We start from the raw sequence: 24,039 nt of genomic DNA, 5'->3' as shown, positions 1-24,039 counted from the left end.
AAATGTATTTATATTGCAAGCTATGTTAAGGTTAGGAGTTTAGGAAAAGTGAGCGTGGTCCTTATATTTTATATATATTTTGGCAAGGACTCTGCCGAATTTCATTGTGTTATCTTTAACGGCTTTTGATTTACGGCTTCTTAAACATCCAAATTTTCTTCTTCTAAAAGTGGGTGGTGCCACGCCCATATTCCAAAAATTGTTGGAATTTATGTTTTCCGTCCTAAAACCAATCCACCTACCAAATTTACCCCAGCTGGTTAGGGGGCTTAGAGATTTCATGTGGTCATACTAAATCGTTCCCGAAATGGTCAACATCAACACTCCCCAAGGTCTTCGGGTTTAGATAAGCCCGTATACCGAATTTGGTGAATATATCTCAATATTTGCTCAAGTTATCATGTTAACGGACGGACGGACGAAATTGGCTTTATCTAATTTCTTTTCTATACTGAGGACACTCCCCGAAGACGTGTATATTCTAACCCCGTAGCCCGCTGGGTCTGAAATTACAGAAGGGTTGAAGAAACTGATTGAAATTTGAGCGATTAGTTTGATAAATGGGAGTATATCTCTCTCGATTCCTTTATACCTGTACCATCGCAGAACGATACAAGGTGGTAGCATGGTGACATACCTACAAACATAAATAAAAATCCCTTGTACTTTGTTTTTGTAAATTCGATGGACAAATGTCAAAATCGTACTGCGGCGGAAGTTGATGTATCAAATCAAATAAAAAAAAGTTTATAATCAGCTGTTCCATGCTGCCACCTTGTGTCATTCCGCCATGACCTCTACCACCAACCCTTATCCAATCAAAGTAATAATACCCTGTGAACAATTACATCTGGGTATAAAGATTTTTGCATGACCAATGTTTACTTCCTGGGAAAGGTTGAGGCCATGAATATTTTTTCGCAAAATTGCTAAATGCAAATAGTCGCAGCTCTACCGCAAATTTAAAACCTTGTGCTAAAAGTTCAAAACTGAAATGGTTAAAATATCTTTACGAGGAAAAGAATGATTTAGGTGGCCCGCTTTTAAAACTCTGTGCCACATTTCCAAGCTTAATTATGAATCTTAGATTTTAACTTATTCGTTTTATTCTTTCTAGCTGGTCAAAGTTCAGAAAATAAGAATATACATATTTGGGATACATTACTGCCTCAAAAAAAGTCATGCGTGTCTGGTAAGTAAAAAAATTTTATTGTGTATCTCGCTTGGCTCGTTAATTTGCTGGTCGGTACTTTTTTATGTGTGTTCGGATTTCTTTAATTTTATAAAAGCATAAAGAATACCGATTGATGAGTTAACGAAACAGGTGTATTAATCATGTTTATATTTATTCAGCTATTCTAGCTATTATCCCTCTCCACGATCCTGTCCCTCTTCTCGCCCCTAACCCCGTACTCATCCCATTTCAAACTTTTCCTTTTTCCCTTCACTTCTATACTCATCCCGCTCAATACACAACTCCCTCCGTCCCTCTCCCAATAGTAAATAAGGCAAATATCAAACCGCATCTTAGAGAAAATTTTATTGAACAGGGGGTTACTAGTCCATATTGCAGAAAAGACATCTTAAATAATGAACTGGGCTACCTAAGTACAACTTTAAAAGAAAATTTAATCATAATTTTTTCATAAACCTGTATCTGGCCCACTTCGAAAAATGGAAAATCCGCCACGCACCCTTACTTGTTTTCATATTATACCGATTTCACACAGAAACTTAATGGAATAACAATTGCGTTTAATTAACTAGTTTTCAAAAGTTTCAGGTATGTTCTTGCTGTAGAGATGAGCCAACCATATAGTTAAAATATGGGTATAGAAAAGAAGGTTGTTGAATTTACAAATTTTTGACGTATTTTGGGGACCTTTGATGTTTCATAATGTTTGTTGCTTTGCTATAAGCGTTTCCATACCGTTACTGTTTACGGCGAAATTTTGGTTTTTGGGATGGGAATTTTTCAGGATGAAAACGCAATGGTCATCTGAGACAATAATATGCTTTCGCACGATTTATGTGCATTCATATCGATTGAGAATACTGTAAAACATGCAATTCTATTGACAAATAGTGGATAATGACTCATACATTGGTTAATGACTCATATATTTATGGCAGCTTGACCCCAGACAGAAGAAAATACACGAAAAATCCTGTTGTTCTAGCATGGCCCTATTACCGTCCCTCTGCACTGGATATTTCTAAAGGTATGTTGGCAAAAAGTCCACCACCAAAGTCTGCAGTGTGTTGTGGGTATTTAGTTTGTTACGTTTGTGGGACGTCACATCCATGTCAATGCTAACAGGGCAGAGAATGCGTATAGGATGGGCTGGCCCAAGGGACCCCTGCTACAACGGGCATAAGAACTCTCACAACTAGTGGCTAACCTGCAGAGCTAGAGGGTAATGTTCTCTCTTAAAAATGGTTTAGCAATTCCTGCCTCCGGCGCTACGCTCGAATTATACAATAAATAAAAAAATAAAAAATGTGGACTTGTAGTCAATTTATCATCATTCAGTTTCATAAAATTGCGTTTAAGTATGCTAAACTCTTTAGAAATCACGGTGTTTATAAAGACCTCCTTGAGCAAGCAATTAGCAAACATGTATGTTTTGTCAAAATGTTCTGAGCAAACGTACGGACACTTAGGAAGGCTGTATTCCCATGCTATGCATACTTCGATCGATGTTTCTTCCACCAAAGCAATTTTCGGGAGCTCGAAAAACTTATTAAATGCCTTCTTTTCTAGGCTAATATTTCGTATTAAAATCTATCTAACGCATGCGGCTAATTTTTTTTTTTTTATTATTGAAAATAACTATGAAAGTAATTGAGTCGGATTCGTTAATATGAAATCCATCAATGTTTTTAGTGAAATTGTCATTGTCCCGCAAAAGTCAAGTGGCTAACGTCACATTAAATGGAACTACCTCCATATTTAGTATCATGACAGAAAATAATTTATTTTTGATTGTCATTTAATACATTGACAATAAAAACGTACTCGATTTTTTACGATTCAATCACAAGAGGTTTGCTCGGCTGACAAATTTTTTGAGAATTGCAGCCATTTTGCTCCCAAATCGAGTTGACATACGTTAACTGTGTTGTTTCTTTGCGATTTTTCGAAAAATATTAGTAGTAGAAATAGGGAGCAATTAGTTTACAAAAACCCGATAAGTACTGAAATGCATAATTCCAATTCAATTCCAAGAACAATTTTTGCTAATTTTATGATGAATTTGATAACTATGCCATAATCTATTAGTGTGGTTGAACATAAGTAATTTTATGAAAAATGCGGACACCAAGTAATCGTGCACTTTCGTAAACCTATAAATATACGAATCATAAACCAATTCAAAATTCATCGTTCAACGTAAAAAACTCGACGAATCGGTTCACGTAAAAATGTAATTAGTAAATAATGGAGATGCCATAATGAAATGTACTTATTGAGCGTGTTAACTTACTTATTCCGTATGTTGGGAACAATTGTCTGCATTTAAGAATTTATGGAGTCGTTTTATATTTGGAATATCTATGTCATATATATTATTTCTAATTGCTGGTTTTATGTGCGGATCCCTTTTTCGCTCTTCTTTAGAATCCAAATCTATTAATAAAGTTTTGGTTGTAAAGATGGAGATTCGTGCTAATGCGAGCTTTGGGCAATTTTGGCCGTAGGCCTTGTTTTTAGCTATCATATATATTATTTCTAATTGCTGTTTTTATGTGCGGATCCCTTTTTCGCTCTTATTTGGAATCCAAATCTATAAATATTATAGCTATTTACACATTGATATTAAAGATTCCAGCTACATATTTAAATATGTTTTCAATACTCCTTTGAATACAATATTAGACGTGAAAATAAAATCATTTGTTATTTTTTGTTTGAATGTTTCTTGCACTGAAAGGGTAATGTCCTCAATTCGTCTTATGCCGTTTCCACACAGAAACTTAACCGAATCGCAATTTTTTTAATTAAATAATTAAGTTTCCCTTTCCATACAGGGCCTTTTGCTTCATTGAGCGAACATCTGTCAGCAGCCCTAAAAAGATAAATCGTTTTTACAAAAATAGTTAAAATGGGAAGAATCCGTTTCCTTCTTAACTATAAATACAATCAAAATAAAATGCATGCCCAACTACCCATAAATGTTGCACCTAACCAAATATATGCCAATTTTCGAAAAAGCCATATTATCTTTTGCAGCAAATGCAGCGAAAATTAAATTTTGAATTTTTTCGTGTTCTTCTATTTTTGTAAATTATTAAAAGAATTTCACTTTGATTGTCATTTTTTACATTGACAAAAAAATTCGAAGCACCTAGTAAAACCGACTGAATTTTTCACTCTATTAGGTATTCAATAAAGCAATGATGAGATAATTAAGAATTTTTACGAAACTCAGTTGGAGAACACTGAACATTATGAATTTCATCTTGCTCAACTGTATCGCAACTTAGATACATTCTGCTCTCACCTGACAATAAATTAGATACATTAAAAGTGGAGCAGTCGTCATTTTTTGGACATAAAATAGCTGTTGAATGAAAATTAGATATGTTTCTGTCATTTATTTCATTTGTTCCAAAGACTTTAGCAGTGAGGTTATTCTGATCAATGTAGCATTTTCGAGGTATTTTAATCGTATCTTCGGATATATTTGATTGAATTTCTAAGTCACCATTTCCTAGTTTGATCAACCAGTTTTTAAACTCATGGTCATTATTTGCTCGCATATTTTGGATTAATCGTCGAATTTTTACTTTTGCCCACAACGGTGAGCGTTATATACAATTTTCAATAATTGAAGTTCTGGTCGCATGTCTAACAACGGGAAGAACTTGTCTTAAATCACCTCTAAATACAGCAGTTTCTTGATTTTACGAACACCATCGTTGCAGGGTTTGTACGTAAAATCGATTTTTTCGTAATATCGATTACCATAATATTTATACTCAGTTGAGCAGAGCTCACAGAGTATATTAACTTTGATTGGATAGCGGTTGGTTTTACAGGTATAAAGGAATCGAGATAGATATAGACTTCCATATATCAAAATCATCAGTATCGAAAAAAATTCGATTGAGCCATGTCCGTCCGTCTGTCCGTTAACAGGATAACTTGAGTAAATTTTGAGATATCTTGATGAAATTTGGTATGTAGGTTCCTGGGCACTCATCTCAGATCGCTATTTAAAATGAACGATATCGGACTATAACCACGCCCACTTTTTCGATATCGAAAATTTCGAAAAATAGAAAAAGTGCGATAATGCATTACCAAATACGGATTAAGCGATGAAACTTTGTAAGTGAGTTGAACTTATAACGCAGAATAGAAAACTAGTAAAATTTTGGACAACGGGCGTGGCACCGCCCACTTTTAAAAGAAGGTAATTTAAAAGTATTGCAAGCTGTAATTTGGCAGTCGCTGAAGATATCATGATGAAATTTGGCAGGAACGTTACTCTTGTTACTGTATGTATGCTTAATAAAAATTATCAAAATCGGAGAACGACCACGCCCACTTTTTAAAAAAAAATTTTTTTAAGTCAAATTTTAAAAGAAAAGTTAATATCTTTACAGTATATAAGTAAATTATGTCAACATTTAACTCCAGTAATGACATGGTGCAACAAAATACAAAAATAAAAGAAAATTTCAAAACGGGCGTGGCTCCGCCCTTTTTCATTTAATTTGTCTAGGATACTTTTAATGCCATAAGTCAAACAAAAATTTACCTATCCTTGTGAAATTTGGTAGAGGCTTAGATTCTAGGCCGGTAACTGTTTTCTGTGAAAAAGGGCGAAATCGGTTGAAGCCACGCCCAGTTTTTATACACAGTCGACCGTCTGTCCTTCCGCTCGGCCGTTAACACGATAACTTGAACAAAAATCGATATATCTTTACTAAACTCAGTTCACGTACTTATCTGAACTCACTTTGTATTGGTGTAAAAAATGGCTGAAATCCGACTATGACCACGCCCACTTTTTCGATATCGAAAATTACGAAAAATGAAAAAAATGCCATAATTATATACCAAATACGAAAAAAGGGATGAAACATGGTAATTGTATTGGTATATTGACGCAAAATATAACTTTAGAAAAAAACTTTGTAAAATGGGTATGACACCTACCATATTAAGTAGAAGAAAATGAGAAAGTTTTGCAGGGCGAAATCAAAAGCCCTTGGAATCTTGGAAGGAATACTGTTCGTGGTATTACATATATAAATAAATTAGCGGTACCCGACAGATGATGTTCTGGATCACATTTTGGTCGATATCTCGAAAACGCCTTCACATATACAAATAAGGGCCACTCCCTTTTAAAACCCTCATTAATACTTTTACTTTGATACCCATATCGTACAGACACATTCTAGAGTTACCTCTGGTCCACGTTTATGGCGATATCTCGAAAAGGCGTCCACTTATAGAACTAAGACCCACTCCCTTTTAAAATACTCATTAACACCTTTCATTTGATACCCATATCGTACAAACAAATTCTAGAGTCACCCCTGGTCCACTTTTATAGCGATATCTCGAAAAGGCGTCCACCTATAGAACTAAGGCCCACGCCTTTTAAAATACTCATTAACACCTTTCATTTGATACCCATATTGTACAAACGCATTCTAGAGCCACCCCTGGTCCACGCTTATGGCGATATCCCTAAAAGGCGTCCACCCATAGAACTAAGGCCCACTCCCTTTTAAAATACTTATTAACACCTTTCGTTTGATACCCATATTGTATAAAAGCATTCTAGAGCCACCCCTGGTCCACGTTTATGGCGATATCCCGAAAATGCGTCCACCCATAGAACTAAGGCCCACTCCCTTTTAAAATACTCATTAACACCTTTCATTTGATACCCATATTGTACAAACGCATTCTAGAGTCAACCCTGGTCCACCTTTATAACGATATTCCGAAAAGGCGTCCACCTATAGAACTTTTAAAATACTCATTAACACCTTTCATTTGATACCCATATCGTACAAACAAATTCTAGAGTCAGCCCTGGTCCACCTTTATGGCGATATCCCTAAATGGCGTCCATCTATAGAACTATGGCCCACTCCCTCTTAAAATACCCTCTAATACCTTCCATTTGATACACATGTCATACAAACACATTCCAGGGTTACCCTAGGTTCTTTTTACTACATCGTGATTTTCCCTTATTTTGTCTCCACAGCTCTCAACTGAGTATGTAATGTTCGGTTACACCCGAACTTAGCCTTCCCTACTTGTTTTAATATGTTCTTGATACCAGAGAAAGTACACGTGTTTTTTAAATATAATTCATTTCAGAATGGGTATCACCGTATTACATACATTCATATGTACATTAGGGTATTCCTTATAATCGAATGTATAACCCCCTAGATCGATTGCACCATGGTCAACTATATCGCACAAAAATGTTTATCCCGATTGTAGATGGTTGAGGCGTTTCGCATGGGGGTCAAAGTTGAAATTGATCTATGGAGTCTCAAAAAATAAAAGTGATTTTTCTTGTTATCTAATACTCGAAATCGGTAGCCCTATGGTAGAAAATATCAGATGCAAATTTTTCCAAACAAACTGTTTCCGGTGAGAGATACCATAAATGATTTTTGAACTTCGAGAACGTGGCTTCAATTATCACCTTGTCAAAGTTTTTGTATTGGTATAACTCATTAACAAAAAAGAAGTCATCGCCTGGGGCAGCTATGGATTTAGAGGCGTGCATCCAAATCTCTAAATAAATTTTAACTACAAAAATGCATAAATCCCGAAGTGCTATTTCTAAGTTTTTTCGAATATGTACTATTCTCGAAAGATATATAATTTTAGAGTATAAATACCCTTTGCCATCCACCGAGCGTGGTGGAAGGCGCCTGGTGCTGAAAATGTATAGCTCTTTGGAGAACAACCAAGAAAAATAAGTGCTAGTTCTACAAATTCTTTATAGTCTTCACGAGGCTGTCTTGATACTAAAATGTGATGGAAGCTATCTACAAGTTCTTCTTTATTAGGTATTGCTGTTCTGACGAAGCCGTCCTCAATTCCAGTTTTGAAATGACGTTTGTCTAAATTGGACCAGGTGTCTCTAAAGTTTTTAAAAATCTCAACATTAGGTCCTTTTGTTAAGGGTATTTTTGCTTCGAAAGCGCTGCGTACCACTATTTCGTATATAATGTGACGACACGGCAAATGCAACAAGCTTTTACCAAGTTTTTGTTCCAAGAAAACACAAGCTCCCTGTAACCCGCCCGTGTTCGACGCCGTTGTATCAAAACATACCGCTTCAACTTTGTCGTGTACTTTCCACCCAACAAGTAAGTCGTATACTACAGAAGCTTGGGCTTTTCCACTTCCGTTCGAAATTGCTGGAGCACCGAGTAGTTGTTTTCCATCTTCCCAGGAAATAATTGTTGGAAGCCTGTCTACTTTCCCTGTTCCTTCTGTTGCAGGCAACAACTTCCCATCCCAGTGAACGGTAACTGACGTAATTGCTTTGGATTCAAACGATCATTTTAGCTGCTTCATTATGTATCGGCGCTTTTGTAGACGACATCGTCGGATACTACTGCGTTTTACGGTTAGAGTTATTACATTTGCACCAAGGGCTTCGGATACTGCTATTAGTATTCTGACTGCATTTCGATCGCTGACTTTACAACTGTCAAGAACTGATACTAGTTTGAGTGTAATAAAATTTGTTTGCCCTCGTTTGTTTTTTGCCACTTTTCGACTTGATCCTTCTAGTGAGCAACTTACTTTACGCTTATCACGAACTAATACTTGTTTGGGTGTAATTAAACTTTTCTGCCCTCTTTTGTTTTTTGGTTCATTTCGATTTGATATTTTTAGTGAGCAATTGCTTCGCCGATCAAAATCTTCATTTTCGTTTTCTTCAACGGCTTCTTCTAACGCAGTATTGAAATGATATTTGGAATTACGTAATTGTAAATATTAACAAATAATGTTTATTACCTCCAGGGGAGTCTACATCGTAGCTTTTTAAAGCACTTCTTTATTATTTCCGGTACAATTTATTCTTGAAAATGCGCCTAAACGTCCTTTCTTCCTCTGATTGATAAGAAACTCCTTATCACTTTGGTTGTTGATCATGTTCAATGCTTTTTCGTGAGCTATATCAAATAAATTTTCCAATTCTTCGCAAAAACTCGACTATTTCGCTTTTTGGTGTGCAGAATGGCGTTTACTGCTTTTAAAAAGCGAACGCCATCTCATATATAACGCTTCTAACTTCGCAACAATATGATGTTTAGGCTTGAGAGGGATGCGTGCTTTTTGCCATAACACTTCCGTCTCTTTTATCACAAGATATGCACTCTCGCGAACACTTAATTTTATTTTTCTAATATTGTAGAAAAAAAATCCGTAACACTTGCCCATTAGAAGGCAACTTGGCACCCGCAATTTGGTTTTCGATGAGGCCCACTAAATAAATCTTAATTTTTTGTCGCGATACCATATTGAAACGAAATATCAACTTCAGTTCTTGATCACTTGAAAACGTAATTTATTTTATGCAATTAATTTGCTTATAATATTGACAAAAAACCCATAAGTTACTATATATAGACCATTCCTCTCTTTTCTCTTTCTCTTTTATTTTGCGAGTCTCCATAAGGTAGTCTGAAGTTTTACCCCCTGCGATACGCCTTAGAATTTTCCAATCATAACGAAATTTTGTATGTGATATCTCCGACCATAGTGCTATCTATTTCGGGTATTAGATAAAAAGAAAAACCACTTTTATTTTTCCAGTCTCCATAGGGTAGTCTGAACTTTTACCCCCCTGCGACACGCCTTAGGCTTTTCCAATCATAACCAAGTTTTGTATGTGATATCTCCGACCATAGTGCTATCTATTTCGGGTATTAGATAAAAAGAAAAATCACTTTTATTTTTCGAGTATCCATAGGGTAGTCTGAACTTCAACCCCCAGCAACACCCCTTAGGCGTTTCCAATCGGGACCAGAATTTGCACCTGATATTTTCTACCATAGGGCTACCGATTTTGAGTATTAGATAAAAAGAAAAATCACTTTTATTTTTTGAGTCTCCATAGAACAATTTCAAATTTGACCCCCCTGCGACACGCCTAAACCATCTCCAATCGGGATAAAATTTTGTGCGCTTAGTTAGCTTCACAAACTCAACGAAGTGGTTTGATTAGGAGAGTAGGAACAAACCCGTGTGGTTACACAATGGGCCTGTAAAGTCATAAGTGTGCCGCTCCGATGTGGACGGCAGCCACTTGAACCTAACCTAACCTAACTGAGTTTCTTAATTCCCTAAATCCTTCCGGCTTGCCCCCCTCCCCTAGCAATTATACCTAGAATTAAACTTACCCCATCAGATCTAACTGCACCTTTCCAGATGACAAAAAACAGTTTCCGTTAAAAGTAGCTTTCGCTATGACAATGAATAAAGGACAAGGTCAAACTTTTGACAAAGCTGGCTTATATTTGCCTAGCTCTGTATTTTCACACAGGAAATTATATGTAGCTTTTTTTAGAGTAAGACGATTTGAGGATATTACCCTTTCAGTGCAAGAAACAAACAAAAAATAACAAATGATTTTATTTTCACGTCTAATATTGTATTCAAAGAAGTATTGTAAAAATATTTAAATATGTAGCTAGAATCTTGTCTGTATTTTGTTGCGCAATATGCGCACGGGTCCGGATATTATGTATATAAAAAGAAAGGCTAAAATGTGTGTTAGTTGGTCGCCGGTGTTTGAAGAGATGTGTCTGTCGATTTTCTTCAAACTTTCAAATAGGTTGCGTATACCTCTCGCGGTGGTTATTACATAGGTTTGGTTGCAATCGACCCACAGGGTCTCGAGATATAGGCCAAAATGTGGACCCGGGTACCCCTAGAATGTATTTGTAGAATATGGATATCAAATGATAGCTGTTGGTGAGTGCTTTAGTAGAGGCTAATTTTCATACCCTTGGGTGACTAGGGTCTCGAGATATAGGCCAAAACGTGGAGCCGAGTACCCCTAGAATGTGCTTATACATTATGGATAACAAATGAAAGCTGTTGATGAGTGCTTTGGTAGAGTGGATAAGGGTAACACTAGGATGTGTTTTTACATTATGGGTATCAAATTGAAGCTGTTGAAGTGTGCTTTAGTACAGAGTAAGTTTTACACCTCTGGATGACTAGGGTCGCGAGATATAGGCCAAAACTTAGACCCGCATACCCCTAGAATCTATGTGTGTTATGAATATCAAATGAAAGCTCTTGCTGAGAGCTTTAAATTAATTTTCATTGCGATATTCGATTTAGTCACATCAACCTGGCAAAACTGATAAATATGCATGCGAAGCCGAAATAAAGACATGAATTAATAATACCTATTTACATACGTCCTATTCGATTTGCCTAAAATTTGGTATATAAATTTGCCTATATTAATATTTACGATCCTTTTTTCCGGAAAGTAGACCAGAGACGAACTGGGACGGGGTTAAGGACTAGGACTGGGACTGAGACTCGGAGTGGGATTGGGACTTAGACTCGGAATGGGACTGGAACAAAATACATACCACCTTCTGGGACTGGCAATAATGGATGCAGAAGAATGAGAAGAACTTGAGAGAAGAGAAAAGAGAGAAGGAGACTGAGAAAGATATAGAATGAGACGAAGATGGAGATAGATGAAGCGAAAAAGACGGAGGGAGGAGTGAATAAAAGGATTAGGAAAAAGTGTAGAGGAGGGAGGGCAGACTTAGACTGAAAAAGCTTATTAAAATGTATGCAGGTAGATCAAATTTAGGGCAGAACAACGTCTGCCGGGTCTGATAGTTATGTATATATTTATTTGGAATATTCGGGCCTCGTGAGGTTGTATAAACCAGACGTGTTCCGAATATTCTAAATTAACGGTTTATTTGGAACACTTGCATGAATACTTAAAACGAAACGAGCTTTCCGAATTTTCAGAATAAAAGAGAAAACTCCCTATGCAGCAGGACCGCACAAAAGCTTAACTCTTCTGTCAAAATCAAGGCCGGGATATAAAGTTCTAGGACAATAAGCTATTTTCTTTTATTATGTTTGTCAGTTCATTGTGCCTGCTGAGTAGAGTATCACCCCATGTCGGCTGACAGTTCAAAATCGTCCTATCTTAAAATATTTTTAGAAAATTTCCCATTTCAGGATTGTCACAAAAACGCCCTATATCAGAATTAGGTTGAGGAACGGTTTATCTCAGAATGATTTTCCTTGTTGTTGTTGTTGTTGTAGCAGTGCTTCGCCTCATCCAATAGGTGCGACCGATTACAAATTGTCATCAATATCCTCTAACGGGAGTCCAAGGAAACTTGTTTTTCAACAGGGATGGACCATAATGAGAGGGGTGTTAGGGGCGTGGGTTCCACAATACAGTTAGAGAGATGGTTGGTGTCATGTGGGGACACATTACACCCAGGACATATGTTTTGTATGTCGGGGTTGATTCTGGATAGGTAACAGTTTAACCTGTTACAGTATCCATTTCAAAGTTGAGCTAGAGTGACTCGCGTTTCCCTAGGGAGAGTGCATTCCTCTTCTGATAGTTTTGGGTATTGTTCTTTGAGTACAGGATTCACCGGGCAATTCCTGGCATAGAGGTCTGACGCCTGTTTATGGAGTTCACTGAGGACCTGCTTGTGTTTTTAGCTTCATACGACTGTGTTCTCACCAGGCATGCTTAACCAACGAACCGATATCATTTCGTTACGATAATCAACGTTAATAAACGAAACAAAGTCATTTCGTTTCGTTTATTAACGTTAAGAACGTCAAATTAACGAAATGATATGGGTTCGTTGGAGTTTTTTTAGCTTCATACGACAGTGTTCTCAGCAGTTATGCTTAACCAACGAACCGATATCATTTCGTTACTATAATCAACGTTAATAAACGAAACGAAATGACTTAACGTTAATTATGGTAACGAAATGATATCGGTTCGTTGGTTAAGCATGCCTGGTTCTCAGGTGCCGTATTTCCTCATAATGCTTACGGAGATGATTCCTTAAGCCGCTGCGCGGTGTTGGCTCATCAATCAGATGTCTGTTAGGATGCCCAGGTTTCTGGGTATTCAACAGGAACTGTTTGGTTAGCACTTCATTTCTCTCCCTAATGGGGAGTATTCTCGCCTCATTATGTAGATGGTTTTCTGGGGACATAAGAAGACAACCCGTGGCGGTTTTGAGGTCGGTATTTTGGCAGGCCTGTAGCTTCTTCCAGTGAGTGGTTTTTAGGCTTGGCGACCATATCGGGGACGCGTAGCATGCAATCGGCTGGCCAATTACTTTGTAAGTGGTAATGAGCGTTTCTTTATCTTTACGACAAGTACTGCCAGCAAGAGATTTGAGGATTTTATTGCAGCTCTGGATTTTCGTTACAATTGCGGCTGCATGCTCACAAAATGTTGATCCTGATCAAACGCCACACCCAAGATTTTGGGGCGTATGACAGTCGGTAGCATAGTGCCATTGACGTGGATGTTCAAAATGGTCGACATTTGGGACGTCCATGTTGTAAAGAAGATCGCCGATGCTTTAGTTGGTGATAATGTCAGGTTTCGCGAGGCGAAAAAACTGGAGAGATGAAGGAGGTAGCCGTTTATTTTGTTGCAAAGCTCATCGATCTGTGGGCCTGGCCCTGTGGCCGTTATTGTGGAGCCATCGGGGTAGGTAACGATAGTAAGTCCTTTTGGTGGCGAAGGTAGCTTTAATATGTAGAAATTAAACAAAAGCGGAAATAGGACACCACCCTTTGGCACCCATTGTTTAATTCTTCTTGACAGATAATTTGCGGTCCACCTTTTAAGACTTGGGGGAAGGGTAGACCCTTCTAGGTCTTGCAGTAACGTGCCATGGTTGACCGTATCAAAAGCTTTTGACAGGTCTAACGCAACAAGTTCTGTGCTATGGTGGGGGTTTTGATTTAATCCGCAATTTATCTGTGTACTCATGGCATTTAGCGCGGTGGTCGTGCTATGTAATTTTCTGAAGCCATGCTGATGATTGGCTAGCTGGAAAATTGCTTTAAAGTAGGGGATCAGAATGGCTTCAAGTGTCTTGGCTACTGGCGATAGGAGAGATATTGGGCGATAAGAATCTCCTATGTTAGCTGGTTTCCCAGGCTTTAGTAGCGGAACCACCTTGGCCACTTTGCATTTTTCGGGGATGACAAAGGTGGAAAGGGACAGGTTGCAGACACGTGCTAAATATTTGAGACTCTCTTTACCGAGGCTTTTAAGCATCGGCATGTCGATGCCGTCTGGGTCCGCTGCTTTAGATGATGAGCATAACCGGTGACATCCTCAAACTCTTTGGTGGTGATGGTAATTGGGGACGCGCTGAATTTATGTTTCTGTGCGCGTCTATTGACCCTCCGTCTAACTTTGTCAACCGTAGAATGCATTATATATTGTCGACAAAAAGCGCTCGCGCATTTTTTTCACAAAAAGCGATAGAAATTTTGTCATTGTGCTTAGACGGATTCGATAGTTACTTTACGGTGGACTAAAGCTTACCCACACCGGCAGAGAGGTTACAACCACTCAAATGCTCTCCATTTCGCCCGCTTGTGTTCATCCACAAGCAATCTGATGCGTTGGTTTATATCCCTTATTTGGGGGTTGCCGGGATCGAGCTGTCTTATAAGGTCACGTTCTCTCGCTAAATTTGCGGCCTTCGCCGGAAAATGAGGCCGGGTTTCGGGAATTCTCCTCGCGGGAATAAAACTAGCCGAGGCGGATTCAATGAACTTACGGAAAGCACGTCCCCCTTGGCAGGCATCAGTCGGGATAGGAAGGGCAGCAAAGCGATTGTCTATAAAGGATTTGTTGGCATCCCACTTTCCCTTCTTAAAGTTGACGAAAGTGCATTTTTCGGTGACGATGAAGTCGGCGGTTCGCTGAAAAGAAATAAGTATATGCAGGTGGTCAGATGCCAATGTTTCCATAGGCTGCCAATTGGCGCACTTTACGAGTCCTGCGCTCACGATTGGTATTTCTGGCGAACTGTGACAGCTTCCTACCATACGAGTGGGCTCGCCTCCGCTTATTTTGCAGAACGTCTTTTCTTCTATTTGATCCGCCAACATCTCACCCCTGCTGTCCGCCTGCAGGTTTGAATGCCATAGATCGTGATGGACATTGACGTCGCCTAAGATAATGCGATTATCGCCAGTGAGTAGTGCTCTGATATTAGGGCGGTATCCACTAGGGCAACAGGTGGAAGGAGGGATGTTGATGATTTCTAGGTTTACACCGCCTGACCGGACGGATAAGCCGTGACGTTCTAAGACACTGTCCCTGCGGCCGATGACGGGATCAAATATATGATATTGCACTGAGTGATGTATGATAAACGCGAGACCGCATCCATTTCCGCTCTCGCGACCTTTTCTGTGGACATTGTACCCAGAACACGTCTGCAGAGCAGATCTTGCTGTGAGTTTAGTCTCTTTAGTCGAAGGATGTTATACCGCTTCATGAAATCGACTATCTCCGTGATCTTCCCAGCTAATTACAGTTTAACTGCAGAATTCTGAAATGCAGCGGCGGAGACGTCGTCACTCTGGTAGTAAGTGACGGGTGACTACGCCTGAGTTGCGGGAGGCCAGGACGCAATGGCTGTTGTGGCCCTGGGTAAGCATTGGGGACCCGGTGTAGTTGGGTTTGCCGCCTGGCAACATGACGCAATGAAGCCCGTCGACGTGTTTCATTCGCGGAGACCAGAACATCTAGGAAAGTGGCACCGTCCACGGCAGGAGCTGCATTGGGCGGATGCCGCAAACATATATATTTTGGCTGGTGTAAAGGTGGTAGGGACTAAGAGTCTGTTTCACTGATTTCTGCCGGAGGGGAGAAGAAGACGGGGGCGGGGACTGATGCTCGGCATTGCTACCGAATCTACTACGGAGATTGTAGTTAAGAGTGGGAGCGGCCGTATGAGCTGGTGGCGCCGTAGGGCGCGAGCGGCAGCGGGTACTTGTTGTGGCTTGTTGAGCAGCAGAGCTGCTGGAAAGTAGTGGGGGCGCTGAGGCGTAGGCTACGGGACGCCCTTGGGCGTGAACAGCAAGGAGCCACAAAAGATTTATACAATTTACGAGGACGTCGGGTTTTGGGATCTAGCCCAGTGCAACCTGTACTATGCAACCATCCATTGCACGTGACACACTGACCGTCCTAAAAAGATTCATTTCCGGCAAACGCAGCAAAACCATTTCTCAGGACCGGCGTCAGGAGAAGGACCCGGATTGGGTTCGATACCTTCCCGAACAGGAGAGTATGGCGCAGTCCCGCTGTAAGGAGCTGCTGGGAGGATGACAATGTGTGGGGGATGCAACAAATTAAATGGGGTTACACTGTAATGACAGTCGGGAAAAATCCCGAGTCGCTCCGGTACATATAACCAGCTGCCTTGTGAAGCGAATGATTCTCCTTAACTCCCTCTTATGTCAGAATGCATTGAACTTATGCTCATATAGGGAGTTTTTGAAACAAATTTTGAGATAGTGTATTTTCGAATAAGATTATAACGTACGGTATTCTTCAAAAAAAATTGTGTAAGAATGACCAAACCAACATAACTTTTTATCAATTCAGGAAATATTTAGTAGAAAATGAATTATTTCTCCCAAAAACCTGTTGTCATTTACAAATTTATTATCACTACTAATATACCACTAAATGTACTTTTCTGCTACAATTTTCGCTGAAGGTGATTGATTTACTCCCCGTTTTCCTTACTTTGTAAAAGCAACCCGTCCAGATTTTTAAATTTGGGAGTGGCAAAGCTCTGCCATCATTGGAGAACAAACTTGAAGTTGTATGTGAGCCAGTGCTGGCAGAACTATGGAACGGCTAAACAGAATTTCTAGACGTAACTTATTAGCAAAGAAAATATCGGCTAAGGACGGGCCGAATAAAATTATTCATTTAATTAACATATTTTATTGAAACATATCAAAAAAAAATCGAGTAAAATTTCATGATTTCACTTTTATTAATTTTGATGGTGGGTACCGTAGTTTGGATGGTGTTGATGTGCCCGATACTAAAGCTCGTGGGCTTAAGTCCCTGGAACTATAAACATAATACTTTACAGAGAAGTTTTTCGGCAGTGGTCTGGTAAACACTCCGATAGTAAATCTGCCATGAAAAGCTTCTAGGAAAATTGTCAGCTGCCTTGCAAATCTCGTACAGAATCGGAATAAATGAGGTATTTCTCGCCATTCGTAGGATTAAATTAAAAGCAGCGCTATTAAAATTGGAAGAGAACCCCGGCCAAGGTCTCCTCGCGCCCTTGTGTTACTATTAGTATCACTGGTTTACAGCCAAAATGCCCCAGAGACGCCATTATGAAATTCCTATGTAAAATCACCCCCTCTGTTTTATTACAAAAAAAAAAAATAAGCTTTCATTCAACAAAATCGATGAACTAGTATAAAAGTTATAAGCATTCAAATAAATATATGCATATAGTAAAACTTAAGTACCCTACAAATAACAGCATATTTACATATGATTCTGTCTTAACTCTATGATCTTATTTTATAATTTAAAGAGTTTGTGACGGACTTTTGCTTTGACTTTGCCGGTGTTGGTCTCAGTCCGTCCAGGGTTCCTGAAAGTAGAAATTCCTACCGGTCCTTCTAAAAGAATAACCATGTTTATTTCGTATAAAAGCGTTATAAAAGTATTTATTTAATAAACATTCTATTTCTACTCCTAGCTGATTCCCTTGCTTTGTAAGAGGTGACTGAGGTAATAAAGCCCTCGGCCAACCTCTGCGGTCGAATGGAGTAATAAAGCCTCCAGACGAATATACTTTTAGTACAATTGCAGTCATAAACCTTCAGGTGTACTCTTGGTCGGTAGTCATAAAACCTACCCACTCGTATGCCTGTCTCCTAATCTCTGAATTTTTATGCGAACTCGTCGCCCTTATATACTAATTTTTGCACGCAGGCAAACGGTTATTTTATAATAACAACTTCTAACTAATAGTATTAACAATATAAAACAACTGTTATTCCGGTGAATATTTCCTTCCCATGAATTTCCACGCACCATAATGCTCCTTATTGAATACAATGCCTTTGTACTTGCTCATACCGTGCTTTCCAGCCTTTGCTTTAACTATTGTGTGTTTGTACATTTTTTTGTGGTCACCTGATTCTAATGTTGTGTTTTGCTTTGCCCAATGCTTCTGCCGTCTGTTGTATGGCGTGCGTTGGTGTGTTGTATGCTAGTGCGTAAATATGTATAGCGAAATTTCAATTTGTAGCGGCGCTTATTTTGACGACTTGCTGCTGATCTCCGTTCACTTAAGTTATTATTTATGTTGTATTTGTAGCTGGGTGTATTGGATTTTGAGTGTGCAAAGGGTTGATTGACCGCTGCATTTTTATGTTTTGTGCGTATCTACCTCCCTTCCAAATATTCAAGGCATGTTAGGATGATCCTATATTTAAAATTTATGCTTGCGAAAATGTAACTATTTTGCTTGCGTGCAAAAGTGCGCAAGTCTAATTTGTTCTTCGATTTAATAATTATCAATTCAATGTACAACAGAGTATATGTATTTAGGGTATAATTCATAAAGGTATACATATGTAAATATTCTGGTGCTTCATATAAAATTTATAAGTGATAAATTCAAATATTATTATAAATTTCAAGTTATTTCAAAATGTATGTTATTTAGAAAAATGTATGGATATGTGTACGTTGTGAGGATACAAAGTCCTCGCAATGCCGCAATGAGACCCACCGTCACCAGGTCGGTGCGCGTGATCCGTACGTGGAAGTGGTGTTCGCCCATGCTGCTTCGTCGTCGCTGCCGTCGCTGGCCATCAGGCTCAATGTCGCTGTTTATGTCGTTGAGGCTGCCGTTGACCCCGCTGGCCTTACGGCTTAATATTCTGCTGTCGTCTTTGTGGTGGAGGCTGCCGCTAACCTTGCTGGCCTTGCGGCTTAATATATCGCTGTCGTCGTTGGTTGTTGGCGCTTCGCTGCCCTTCCCGTCGGCGGTATGTGTGATGACAGTCTATAAAATAAATGAAAAACTGGTGGAATTTCATTACGGTGTTCCCACCGTGTATGGTGGATTTAAAAAAAACGTGGGATATCATGCGCATAGTTAAAGGGTATATTTATGGGATATTTATGTAATTGTGGTTAGAGTTTACCGAGCTTTTAGTGGTTGATTCGACTTCCGGGTACTTCTTGATATGAAATTTCTTCGTATATGATTTGACACTGTCTCGGTTGGGCGTGTCCGTTACTACCGATTTCATCCGGATTGAAGTAGAATCTTACAAAATAGCCTGTAATTCCGCAGTTGTCTCGGGGTGTGTGTTCGTCTAAGGCTGCCATATCGAACTGCCTTCCCAGATGGAATCTTGATCCATGCGCCGGTTCTCTGGCGATCTGTAATTGATTTTCTGGAAACATTCGTACCTGATTCTCCGCAATGTTTTGTACTTGACCGTCTCCGTATGCCATCAGCTGTTGACTTGTACCTTTGTTCTCTCCGTGGTGCCTTCGGTCTCTTCGCTGACTCGTGTGAGCGTACCGCAAATGGCTACCTCGCTGTTCTCTCTCTGTTGTTGTACCTCGGGATTGTTGTTTGCTGTTCGATTTGACGATGTTGACGCAGTTTGATCTTCACTAGCGCCCTTCTTGTATCTCTGTTTATGAATTTGCCTCCTGGATTCGTTTTTGTCGGCGGCATCGGCTGCGTGGTATGCTTTCAGCTCACTTAGGTGGGCTGTCCCCCTCTTTCCTCTGAAGACTTTGTCTAGCTCTACGATCACTGGGGACACAAAGTTCGTTACCCGGTGAGGTCCACTGTACCTGGGCGCTAGTTTGGCTGCAAAGTTATCCGCCGCTTTTGACAGCTGATGTTCCTTTACCAGCACTAGGTCGCCTATCGCCGGTCGCCATTGCCTTCGTCTTAAGTTGTAATACTTCGCTTGCTCTATAGATGCTCTCTCTTGCTTACGTCGTACCATCTCGAATATTTCTTTCATCCTCGTTGACTTCTCTCCTGGGTTTGCTAATTTCTCACCTGTACCAAATGTCTGCTCATCGTAAAGACTGTTGGGGATTCTCAGTTCCCTCCCTTGTACTATGTATGCTGGACTGTAGCCTGTTGATTCACATACACTTGTATTCAATGCCAGCGTTATCTCTGGTAACAACCCATCTCATGTCTTCTGCTCTTTTCCCGTAAATTGTGCTATCATCCTCTTGAGGTTCCTGTTTGCCCTCTCTGTCGGGTTCTCCTGCGGTGTGTACAGTGCCGTTAATTGGTGTTTCACGCCAAGTTCCTTTAAAAATCTCTTAAAACGTCTGCTGATAAACTGTGCTCCGTTGCCCGTAATAAATACTTTTGGGACACCGAAACGTGCCAAAATCATCTCTCGAAATCCTCTTATTAAACATTCTGTCGTTGCCTTTCTGATTGGTACTACCTCTACCCATTTTGAAAATTTGTCTAGGAAGACTAATGCCATCGTGTTGCCATGCTTCGTTCGTGGCATTGGACCAACAAAGTCTGCACAGACTGTTGCCCAAGGCTCCTCTGAAATCTTCGTTAGCATCTTACCCGTGGCTGGCTGTTGACTCGGTTTGTATATTTGACATTTGTGACACTGCTGTACGTACTTCCTTATATCCCTGAACATTCCTGGCCAGTAATAACGTGTTGTTGCTCCTGCTATCGATTTTCGGATGCCCATATGCCCTGCGCTCGGTGTGTCGTGAATCTCCTCTAGCACTCTGCATCTCTGTAGAGTCGGCACACATAGCTTACATGGCACTGCATCTTCGCCATCCACCTGACTTCCTATGCGTCTGTACAACTTTCCATCCTCGATAACGTACTCTGGGAATTTCTCCGGGGCCTTTCTTATATCTTCCATCTTTGCTTTAAGCCACTTACACTCGGCTTTTCCGTCATCAATCGTCAACGTACCCAACTGCTCGTCCATCGATTGCCTTGATAATGCATCTGCCACAACGTTCAACTTTCCTTTTCGATACTGTACGTCAAATGAGTATTTCTGTAGTTCCAGCGCCCATCTCGCAATCCGATCAGTCGGACTCTCTATCGCATTCAACCATTTCAACGCTAGGTGATCTGTTGTTACTGTAAACATGTATCCTTCTACGTATGGCCTCATCTTTCGTATTGCCCAGACTATTGCCAAACACTCCTTTTCTGTCGGTGAGTAGTTCATCTCTGCCTTGTTTAACCTGCGGCTTGCGTATGCTATTACTCGCTCTTCGTCGCGTGAACCTTGTGAAAGTACTGCACCAAGACCAAAATCACTTGCATCCGTCTGTAAACTAAACTTCCTTGAGAAATCTGGACAAGCGTGTACCGGTGCCTGCGTTAGTGCTGCCTTAAGTGCTTCGAATGCTGATTGCTGCTCTTCAGACCATTTACTACTTTTCTTAGGCATCGATGTTAACGGGTGTGCGACTTGTGAGAAATCCGGCACGAATCTTCTATACCACGACACGACTCCTAGAAAACGTCTTAACTCTCGTATGCTCTTCGGTGGTTCCAGTTCTTTGGTGCTGCTATCTTGTCTGGGTCGGTATGGATGCCTTCTCCGCTAACGACATGACCTAGATATTTTAGCCTTTTCTTAAAAAATTCACATCTTTCCGGGTTTATCCTCAGGTTAGCTCTATGCAGCCTTCGAAATACTTCTGTTAAATGTGCAATGTGCTCTTCCAATGTTTTGCTTGTAATGATAATATCGTCAAGATAAGCAAACGCGTATGGTTCCAATTCTGGTCCTATGACACGATCAAGTGCTCTCGAGGTACAGGGTATGCGTCTGGTACTGATCTTGCGTTTAGTTGACGGTAGTCTACGCAGAGTCTCCATTTGCCATTCTTCTTCTTTGCCAGAACTATGGGTGCGCTGTGCGGGCTATTCGATGGTTCGATGCAACCTTTTTCGATCAGCCCGTCGGCTTCCTTGTTGATAATTTCTTGCATTTTCGGATACTATATTTGCTTAATTGGACGGTCGTCCCTCATAACTATTTTGTGTGTGGCCACGTTGGATACTCCTGACAATTTTGCAAATACCTGTAATTCTTGGATCAGAAATTTACTCACCGCATCTTCTGTCTTGCTAGTTGCTATCGCCGCCATTGGGTTGTGTTCCTTGAAATCTTCGCTATTTGTTTCGACCATATTTGTACATGTCACTACCTCTTGCTTCCGTTCGTCTACTCTCAACGTTATTTCTTGACCACCACATCTCATCTCAAAGTTTACCTTCGCCAGATAGTCCGTGCCAATTACCACCTCATCGCCCAGTCCCGGTAGGATTAGCATCTCGTTCCTCTGTACTTTATCACCCATTCTTAATTCTGCATCTACCGCTTCTTTGACTATTATTGCTCTGCCGTCGCTCATTCTTACTCGCGTCTTTACTTCCTTGAATTTGCCAGCTTTTAATCTTCTCGCCATTGTATCACTTATAAAGCTCTTCGTCGCTCCCGTGTCAATCGCTGCTACCGCTTCTTCTCCGCTCATATACGTTGTTACCAATATGCGGCCATTTGTGTATTTGAACATGTCTAATCTCTCCGAGGTTGCACTTCCGAAGACCACATCCCTCGGTTCCAATGTGGTCTGTGGTCGTTTCCCTGTGGCTTCCTACAACAATCACGCGTGAGCACGCCTATCTTACCACATGCCCAGCAAAATTCTCTCCTTATGCCTCGGAACCCGTACGAAAAGTTACCGCCTCTTCCGCATCGTCTGCAGGCCGTTCTTGTGTCTACATATTCTTGTTGTGGCTCTGACTTCTGTTGTTGTTGGACTTCTACTCGATCCTCCTGTCTTTGTTCTGCCTGGAGACACTGGTACTGAGCTTCTTGACGCCGTGGTATGAATGACCTCGTGGTTGGTCGCATTGGTTCCCTGTCAGGAGTAATATTTTCATAGTCTTGAGCTAAACTTACCAGCTCCTCAAGATTGCTGACCTCGCTTCGTTTTACATATAGTTGGTACCCTCTGCGCGAGTTTCTGTAGATGCGGGTTAGTTTCTGCTCCTCGGTGTAGCCCGCGTGACGCATGAGTAATACTAAGACATAATCTTTAAATAGCTCACCTTGTCGTTGTACGCGCATTCGAATTTCATCTTCCAATTGCTCTAAGTATCGGGAGCTTAGAAAGAACTTCAGGAAGTCCTTATTGAAGGCGTCCCACTCCTGCCAATGTCGGTTGTTATTCCTGTACCATACCAACGCTTTGTCCTTCACTCCGACAGCGCTTTTGGAATTGTGTTGCGGTTGATTTCATACCCATCTGCTAGCTCCTCCACTCTTTCGATGAATTCTAGGGGATTTTTGCCTCCGTCGTACTTTAATCCCCACTTCCTTACTCTGTCCATGATCGTTGCATATGTGCCAGGCTGTTGAATATTATTTGTCGTTGCGTACGTACCAGGCCTGCCTATCATTTCTGTGTGAATTTAGTTCGCTGCTTGTCTTTGATGCTTTGTTAACCGCGCATGCCGAATAGCTAACTCTGTGAATCGATCCCGTAGGTTCTCGTTATCCTTCTCCTCTTGGATGAATGTTGGCAATCGTTTTCTTAGTTCGTCAACCGTTCCGCCATCCTCTAGCCCAAATTCCGTGCTGTAGGCTAGTATATCCACGATACCTTTACCATTGTTATGCTTTATATCCTCGTCGTATTAACCTAGAAGTGTGTGAATCTTGTTTCCCTCTTCGTTTCTGATCCTCTGAAAGTATATCTTAAAATTTGATTTGTTGTCCCTGCTCGGGCGCCAAAATGTGACGGACTTTACCTTTGACTTTGCCGGGGTTGGCCTCAGTCCGTCCAGGGTTCCTGAAAGTAGAAATTCCTACCGGTCCTTCTAAAAGAATAACCCTGTTTATTTCGTATAAAAACGTTATAAAAGTAT

The 24,039-nt window shown here is 40.3% G+C and overlaps 1 protein-coding gene across 1 annotated transcript in view; it reads left to right on the top strand.

Moving 5' to 3' along the window:
• The window catches only part of Rbcn-3A (Rabconnectin-3A), a 2,573,828-nt gene that overhangs the window by 2,247,431 nt on the left and 302,358 nt on the right, over window positions 1–24,039 (top strand). Inside the window, exon 36 of the mRNA XM_067779516.1 lies at window positions 1,118–1,192. Within this exon, the coding sequence (XP_067635617.1) occupies window positions 1,118–1,192 (75 nt within the window). The remainder of the gene's footprint in view (window positions 1–1,117; window positions 1,193–24,039) is intronic.

This window comes from Eurosta solidaginis, chromosome 4 (genome assembly GCF_040869045.1).
Source record: "Eurosta solidaginis isolate ZX-2024a chromosome 4, ASM4086904v1, whole genome shotgun sequence".
NCBI lineage: Eukaryota > Metazoa > Arthropoda > Insecta > Diptera > Tephritidae > Eurosta > Eurosta solidaginis.
Note: the sequence above shows the minus strand (reverse complement) of the source record. Positions and strands in the feature narration are given on the sequence as shown.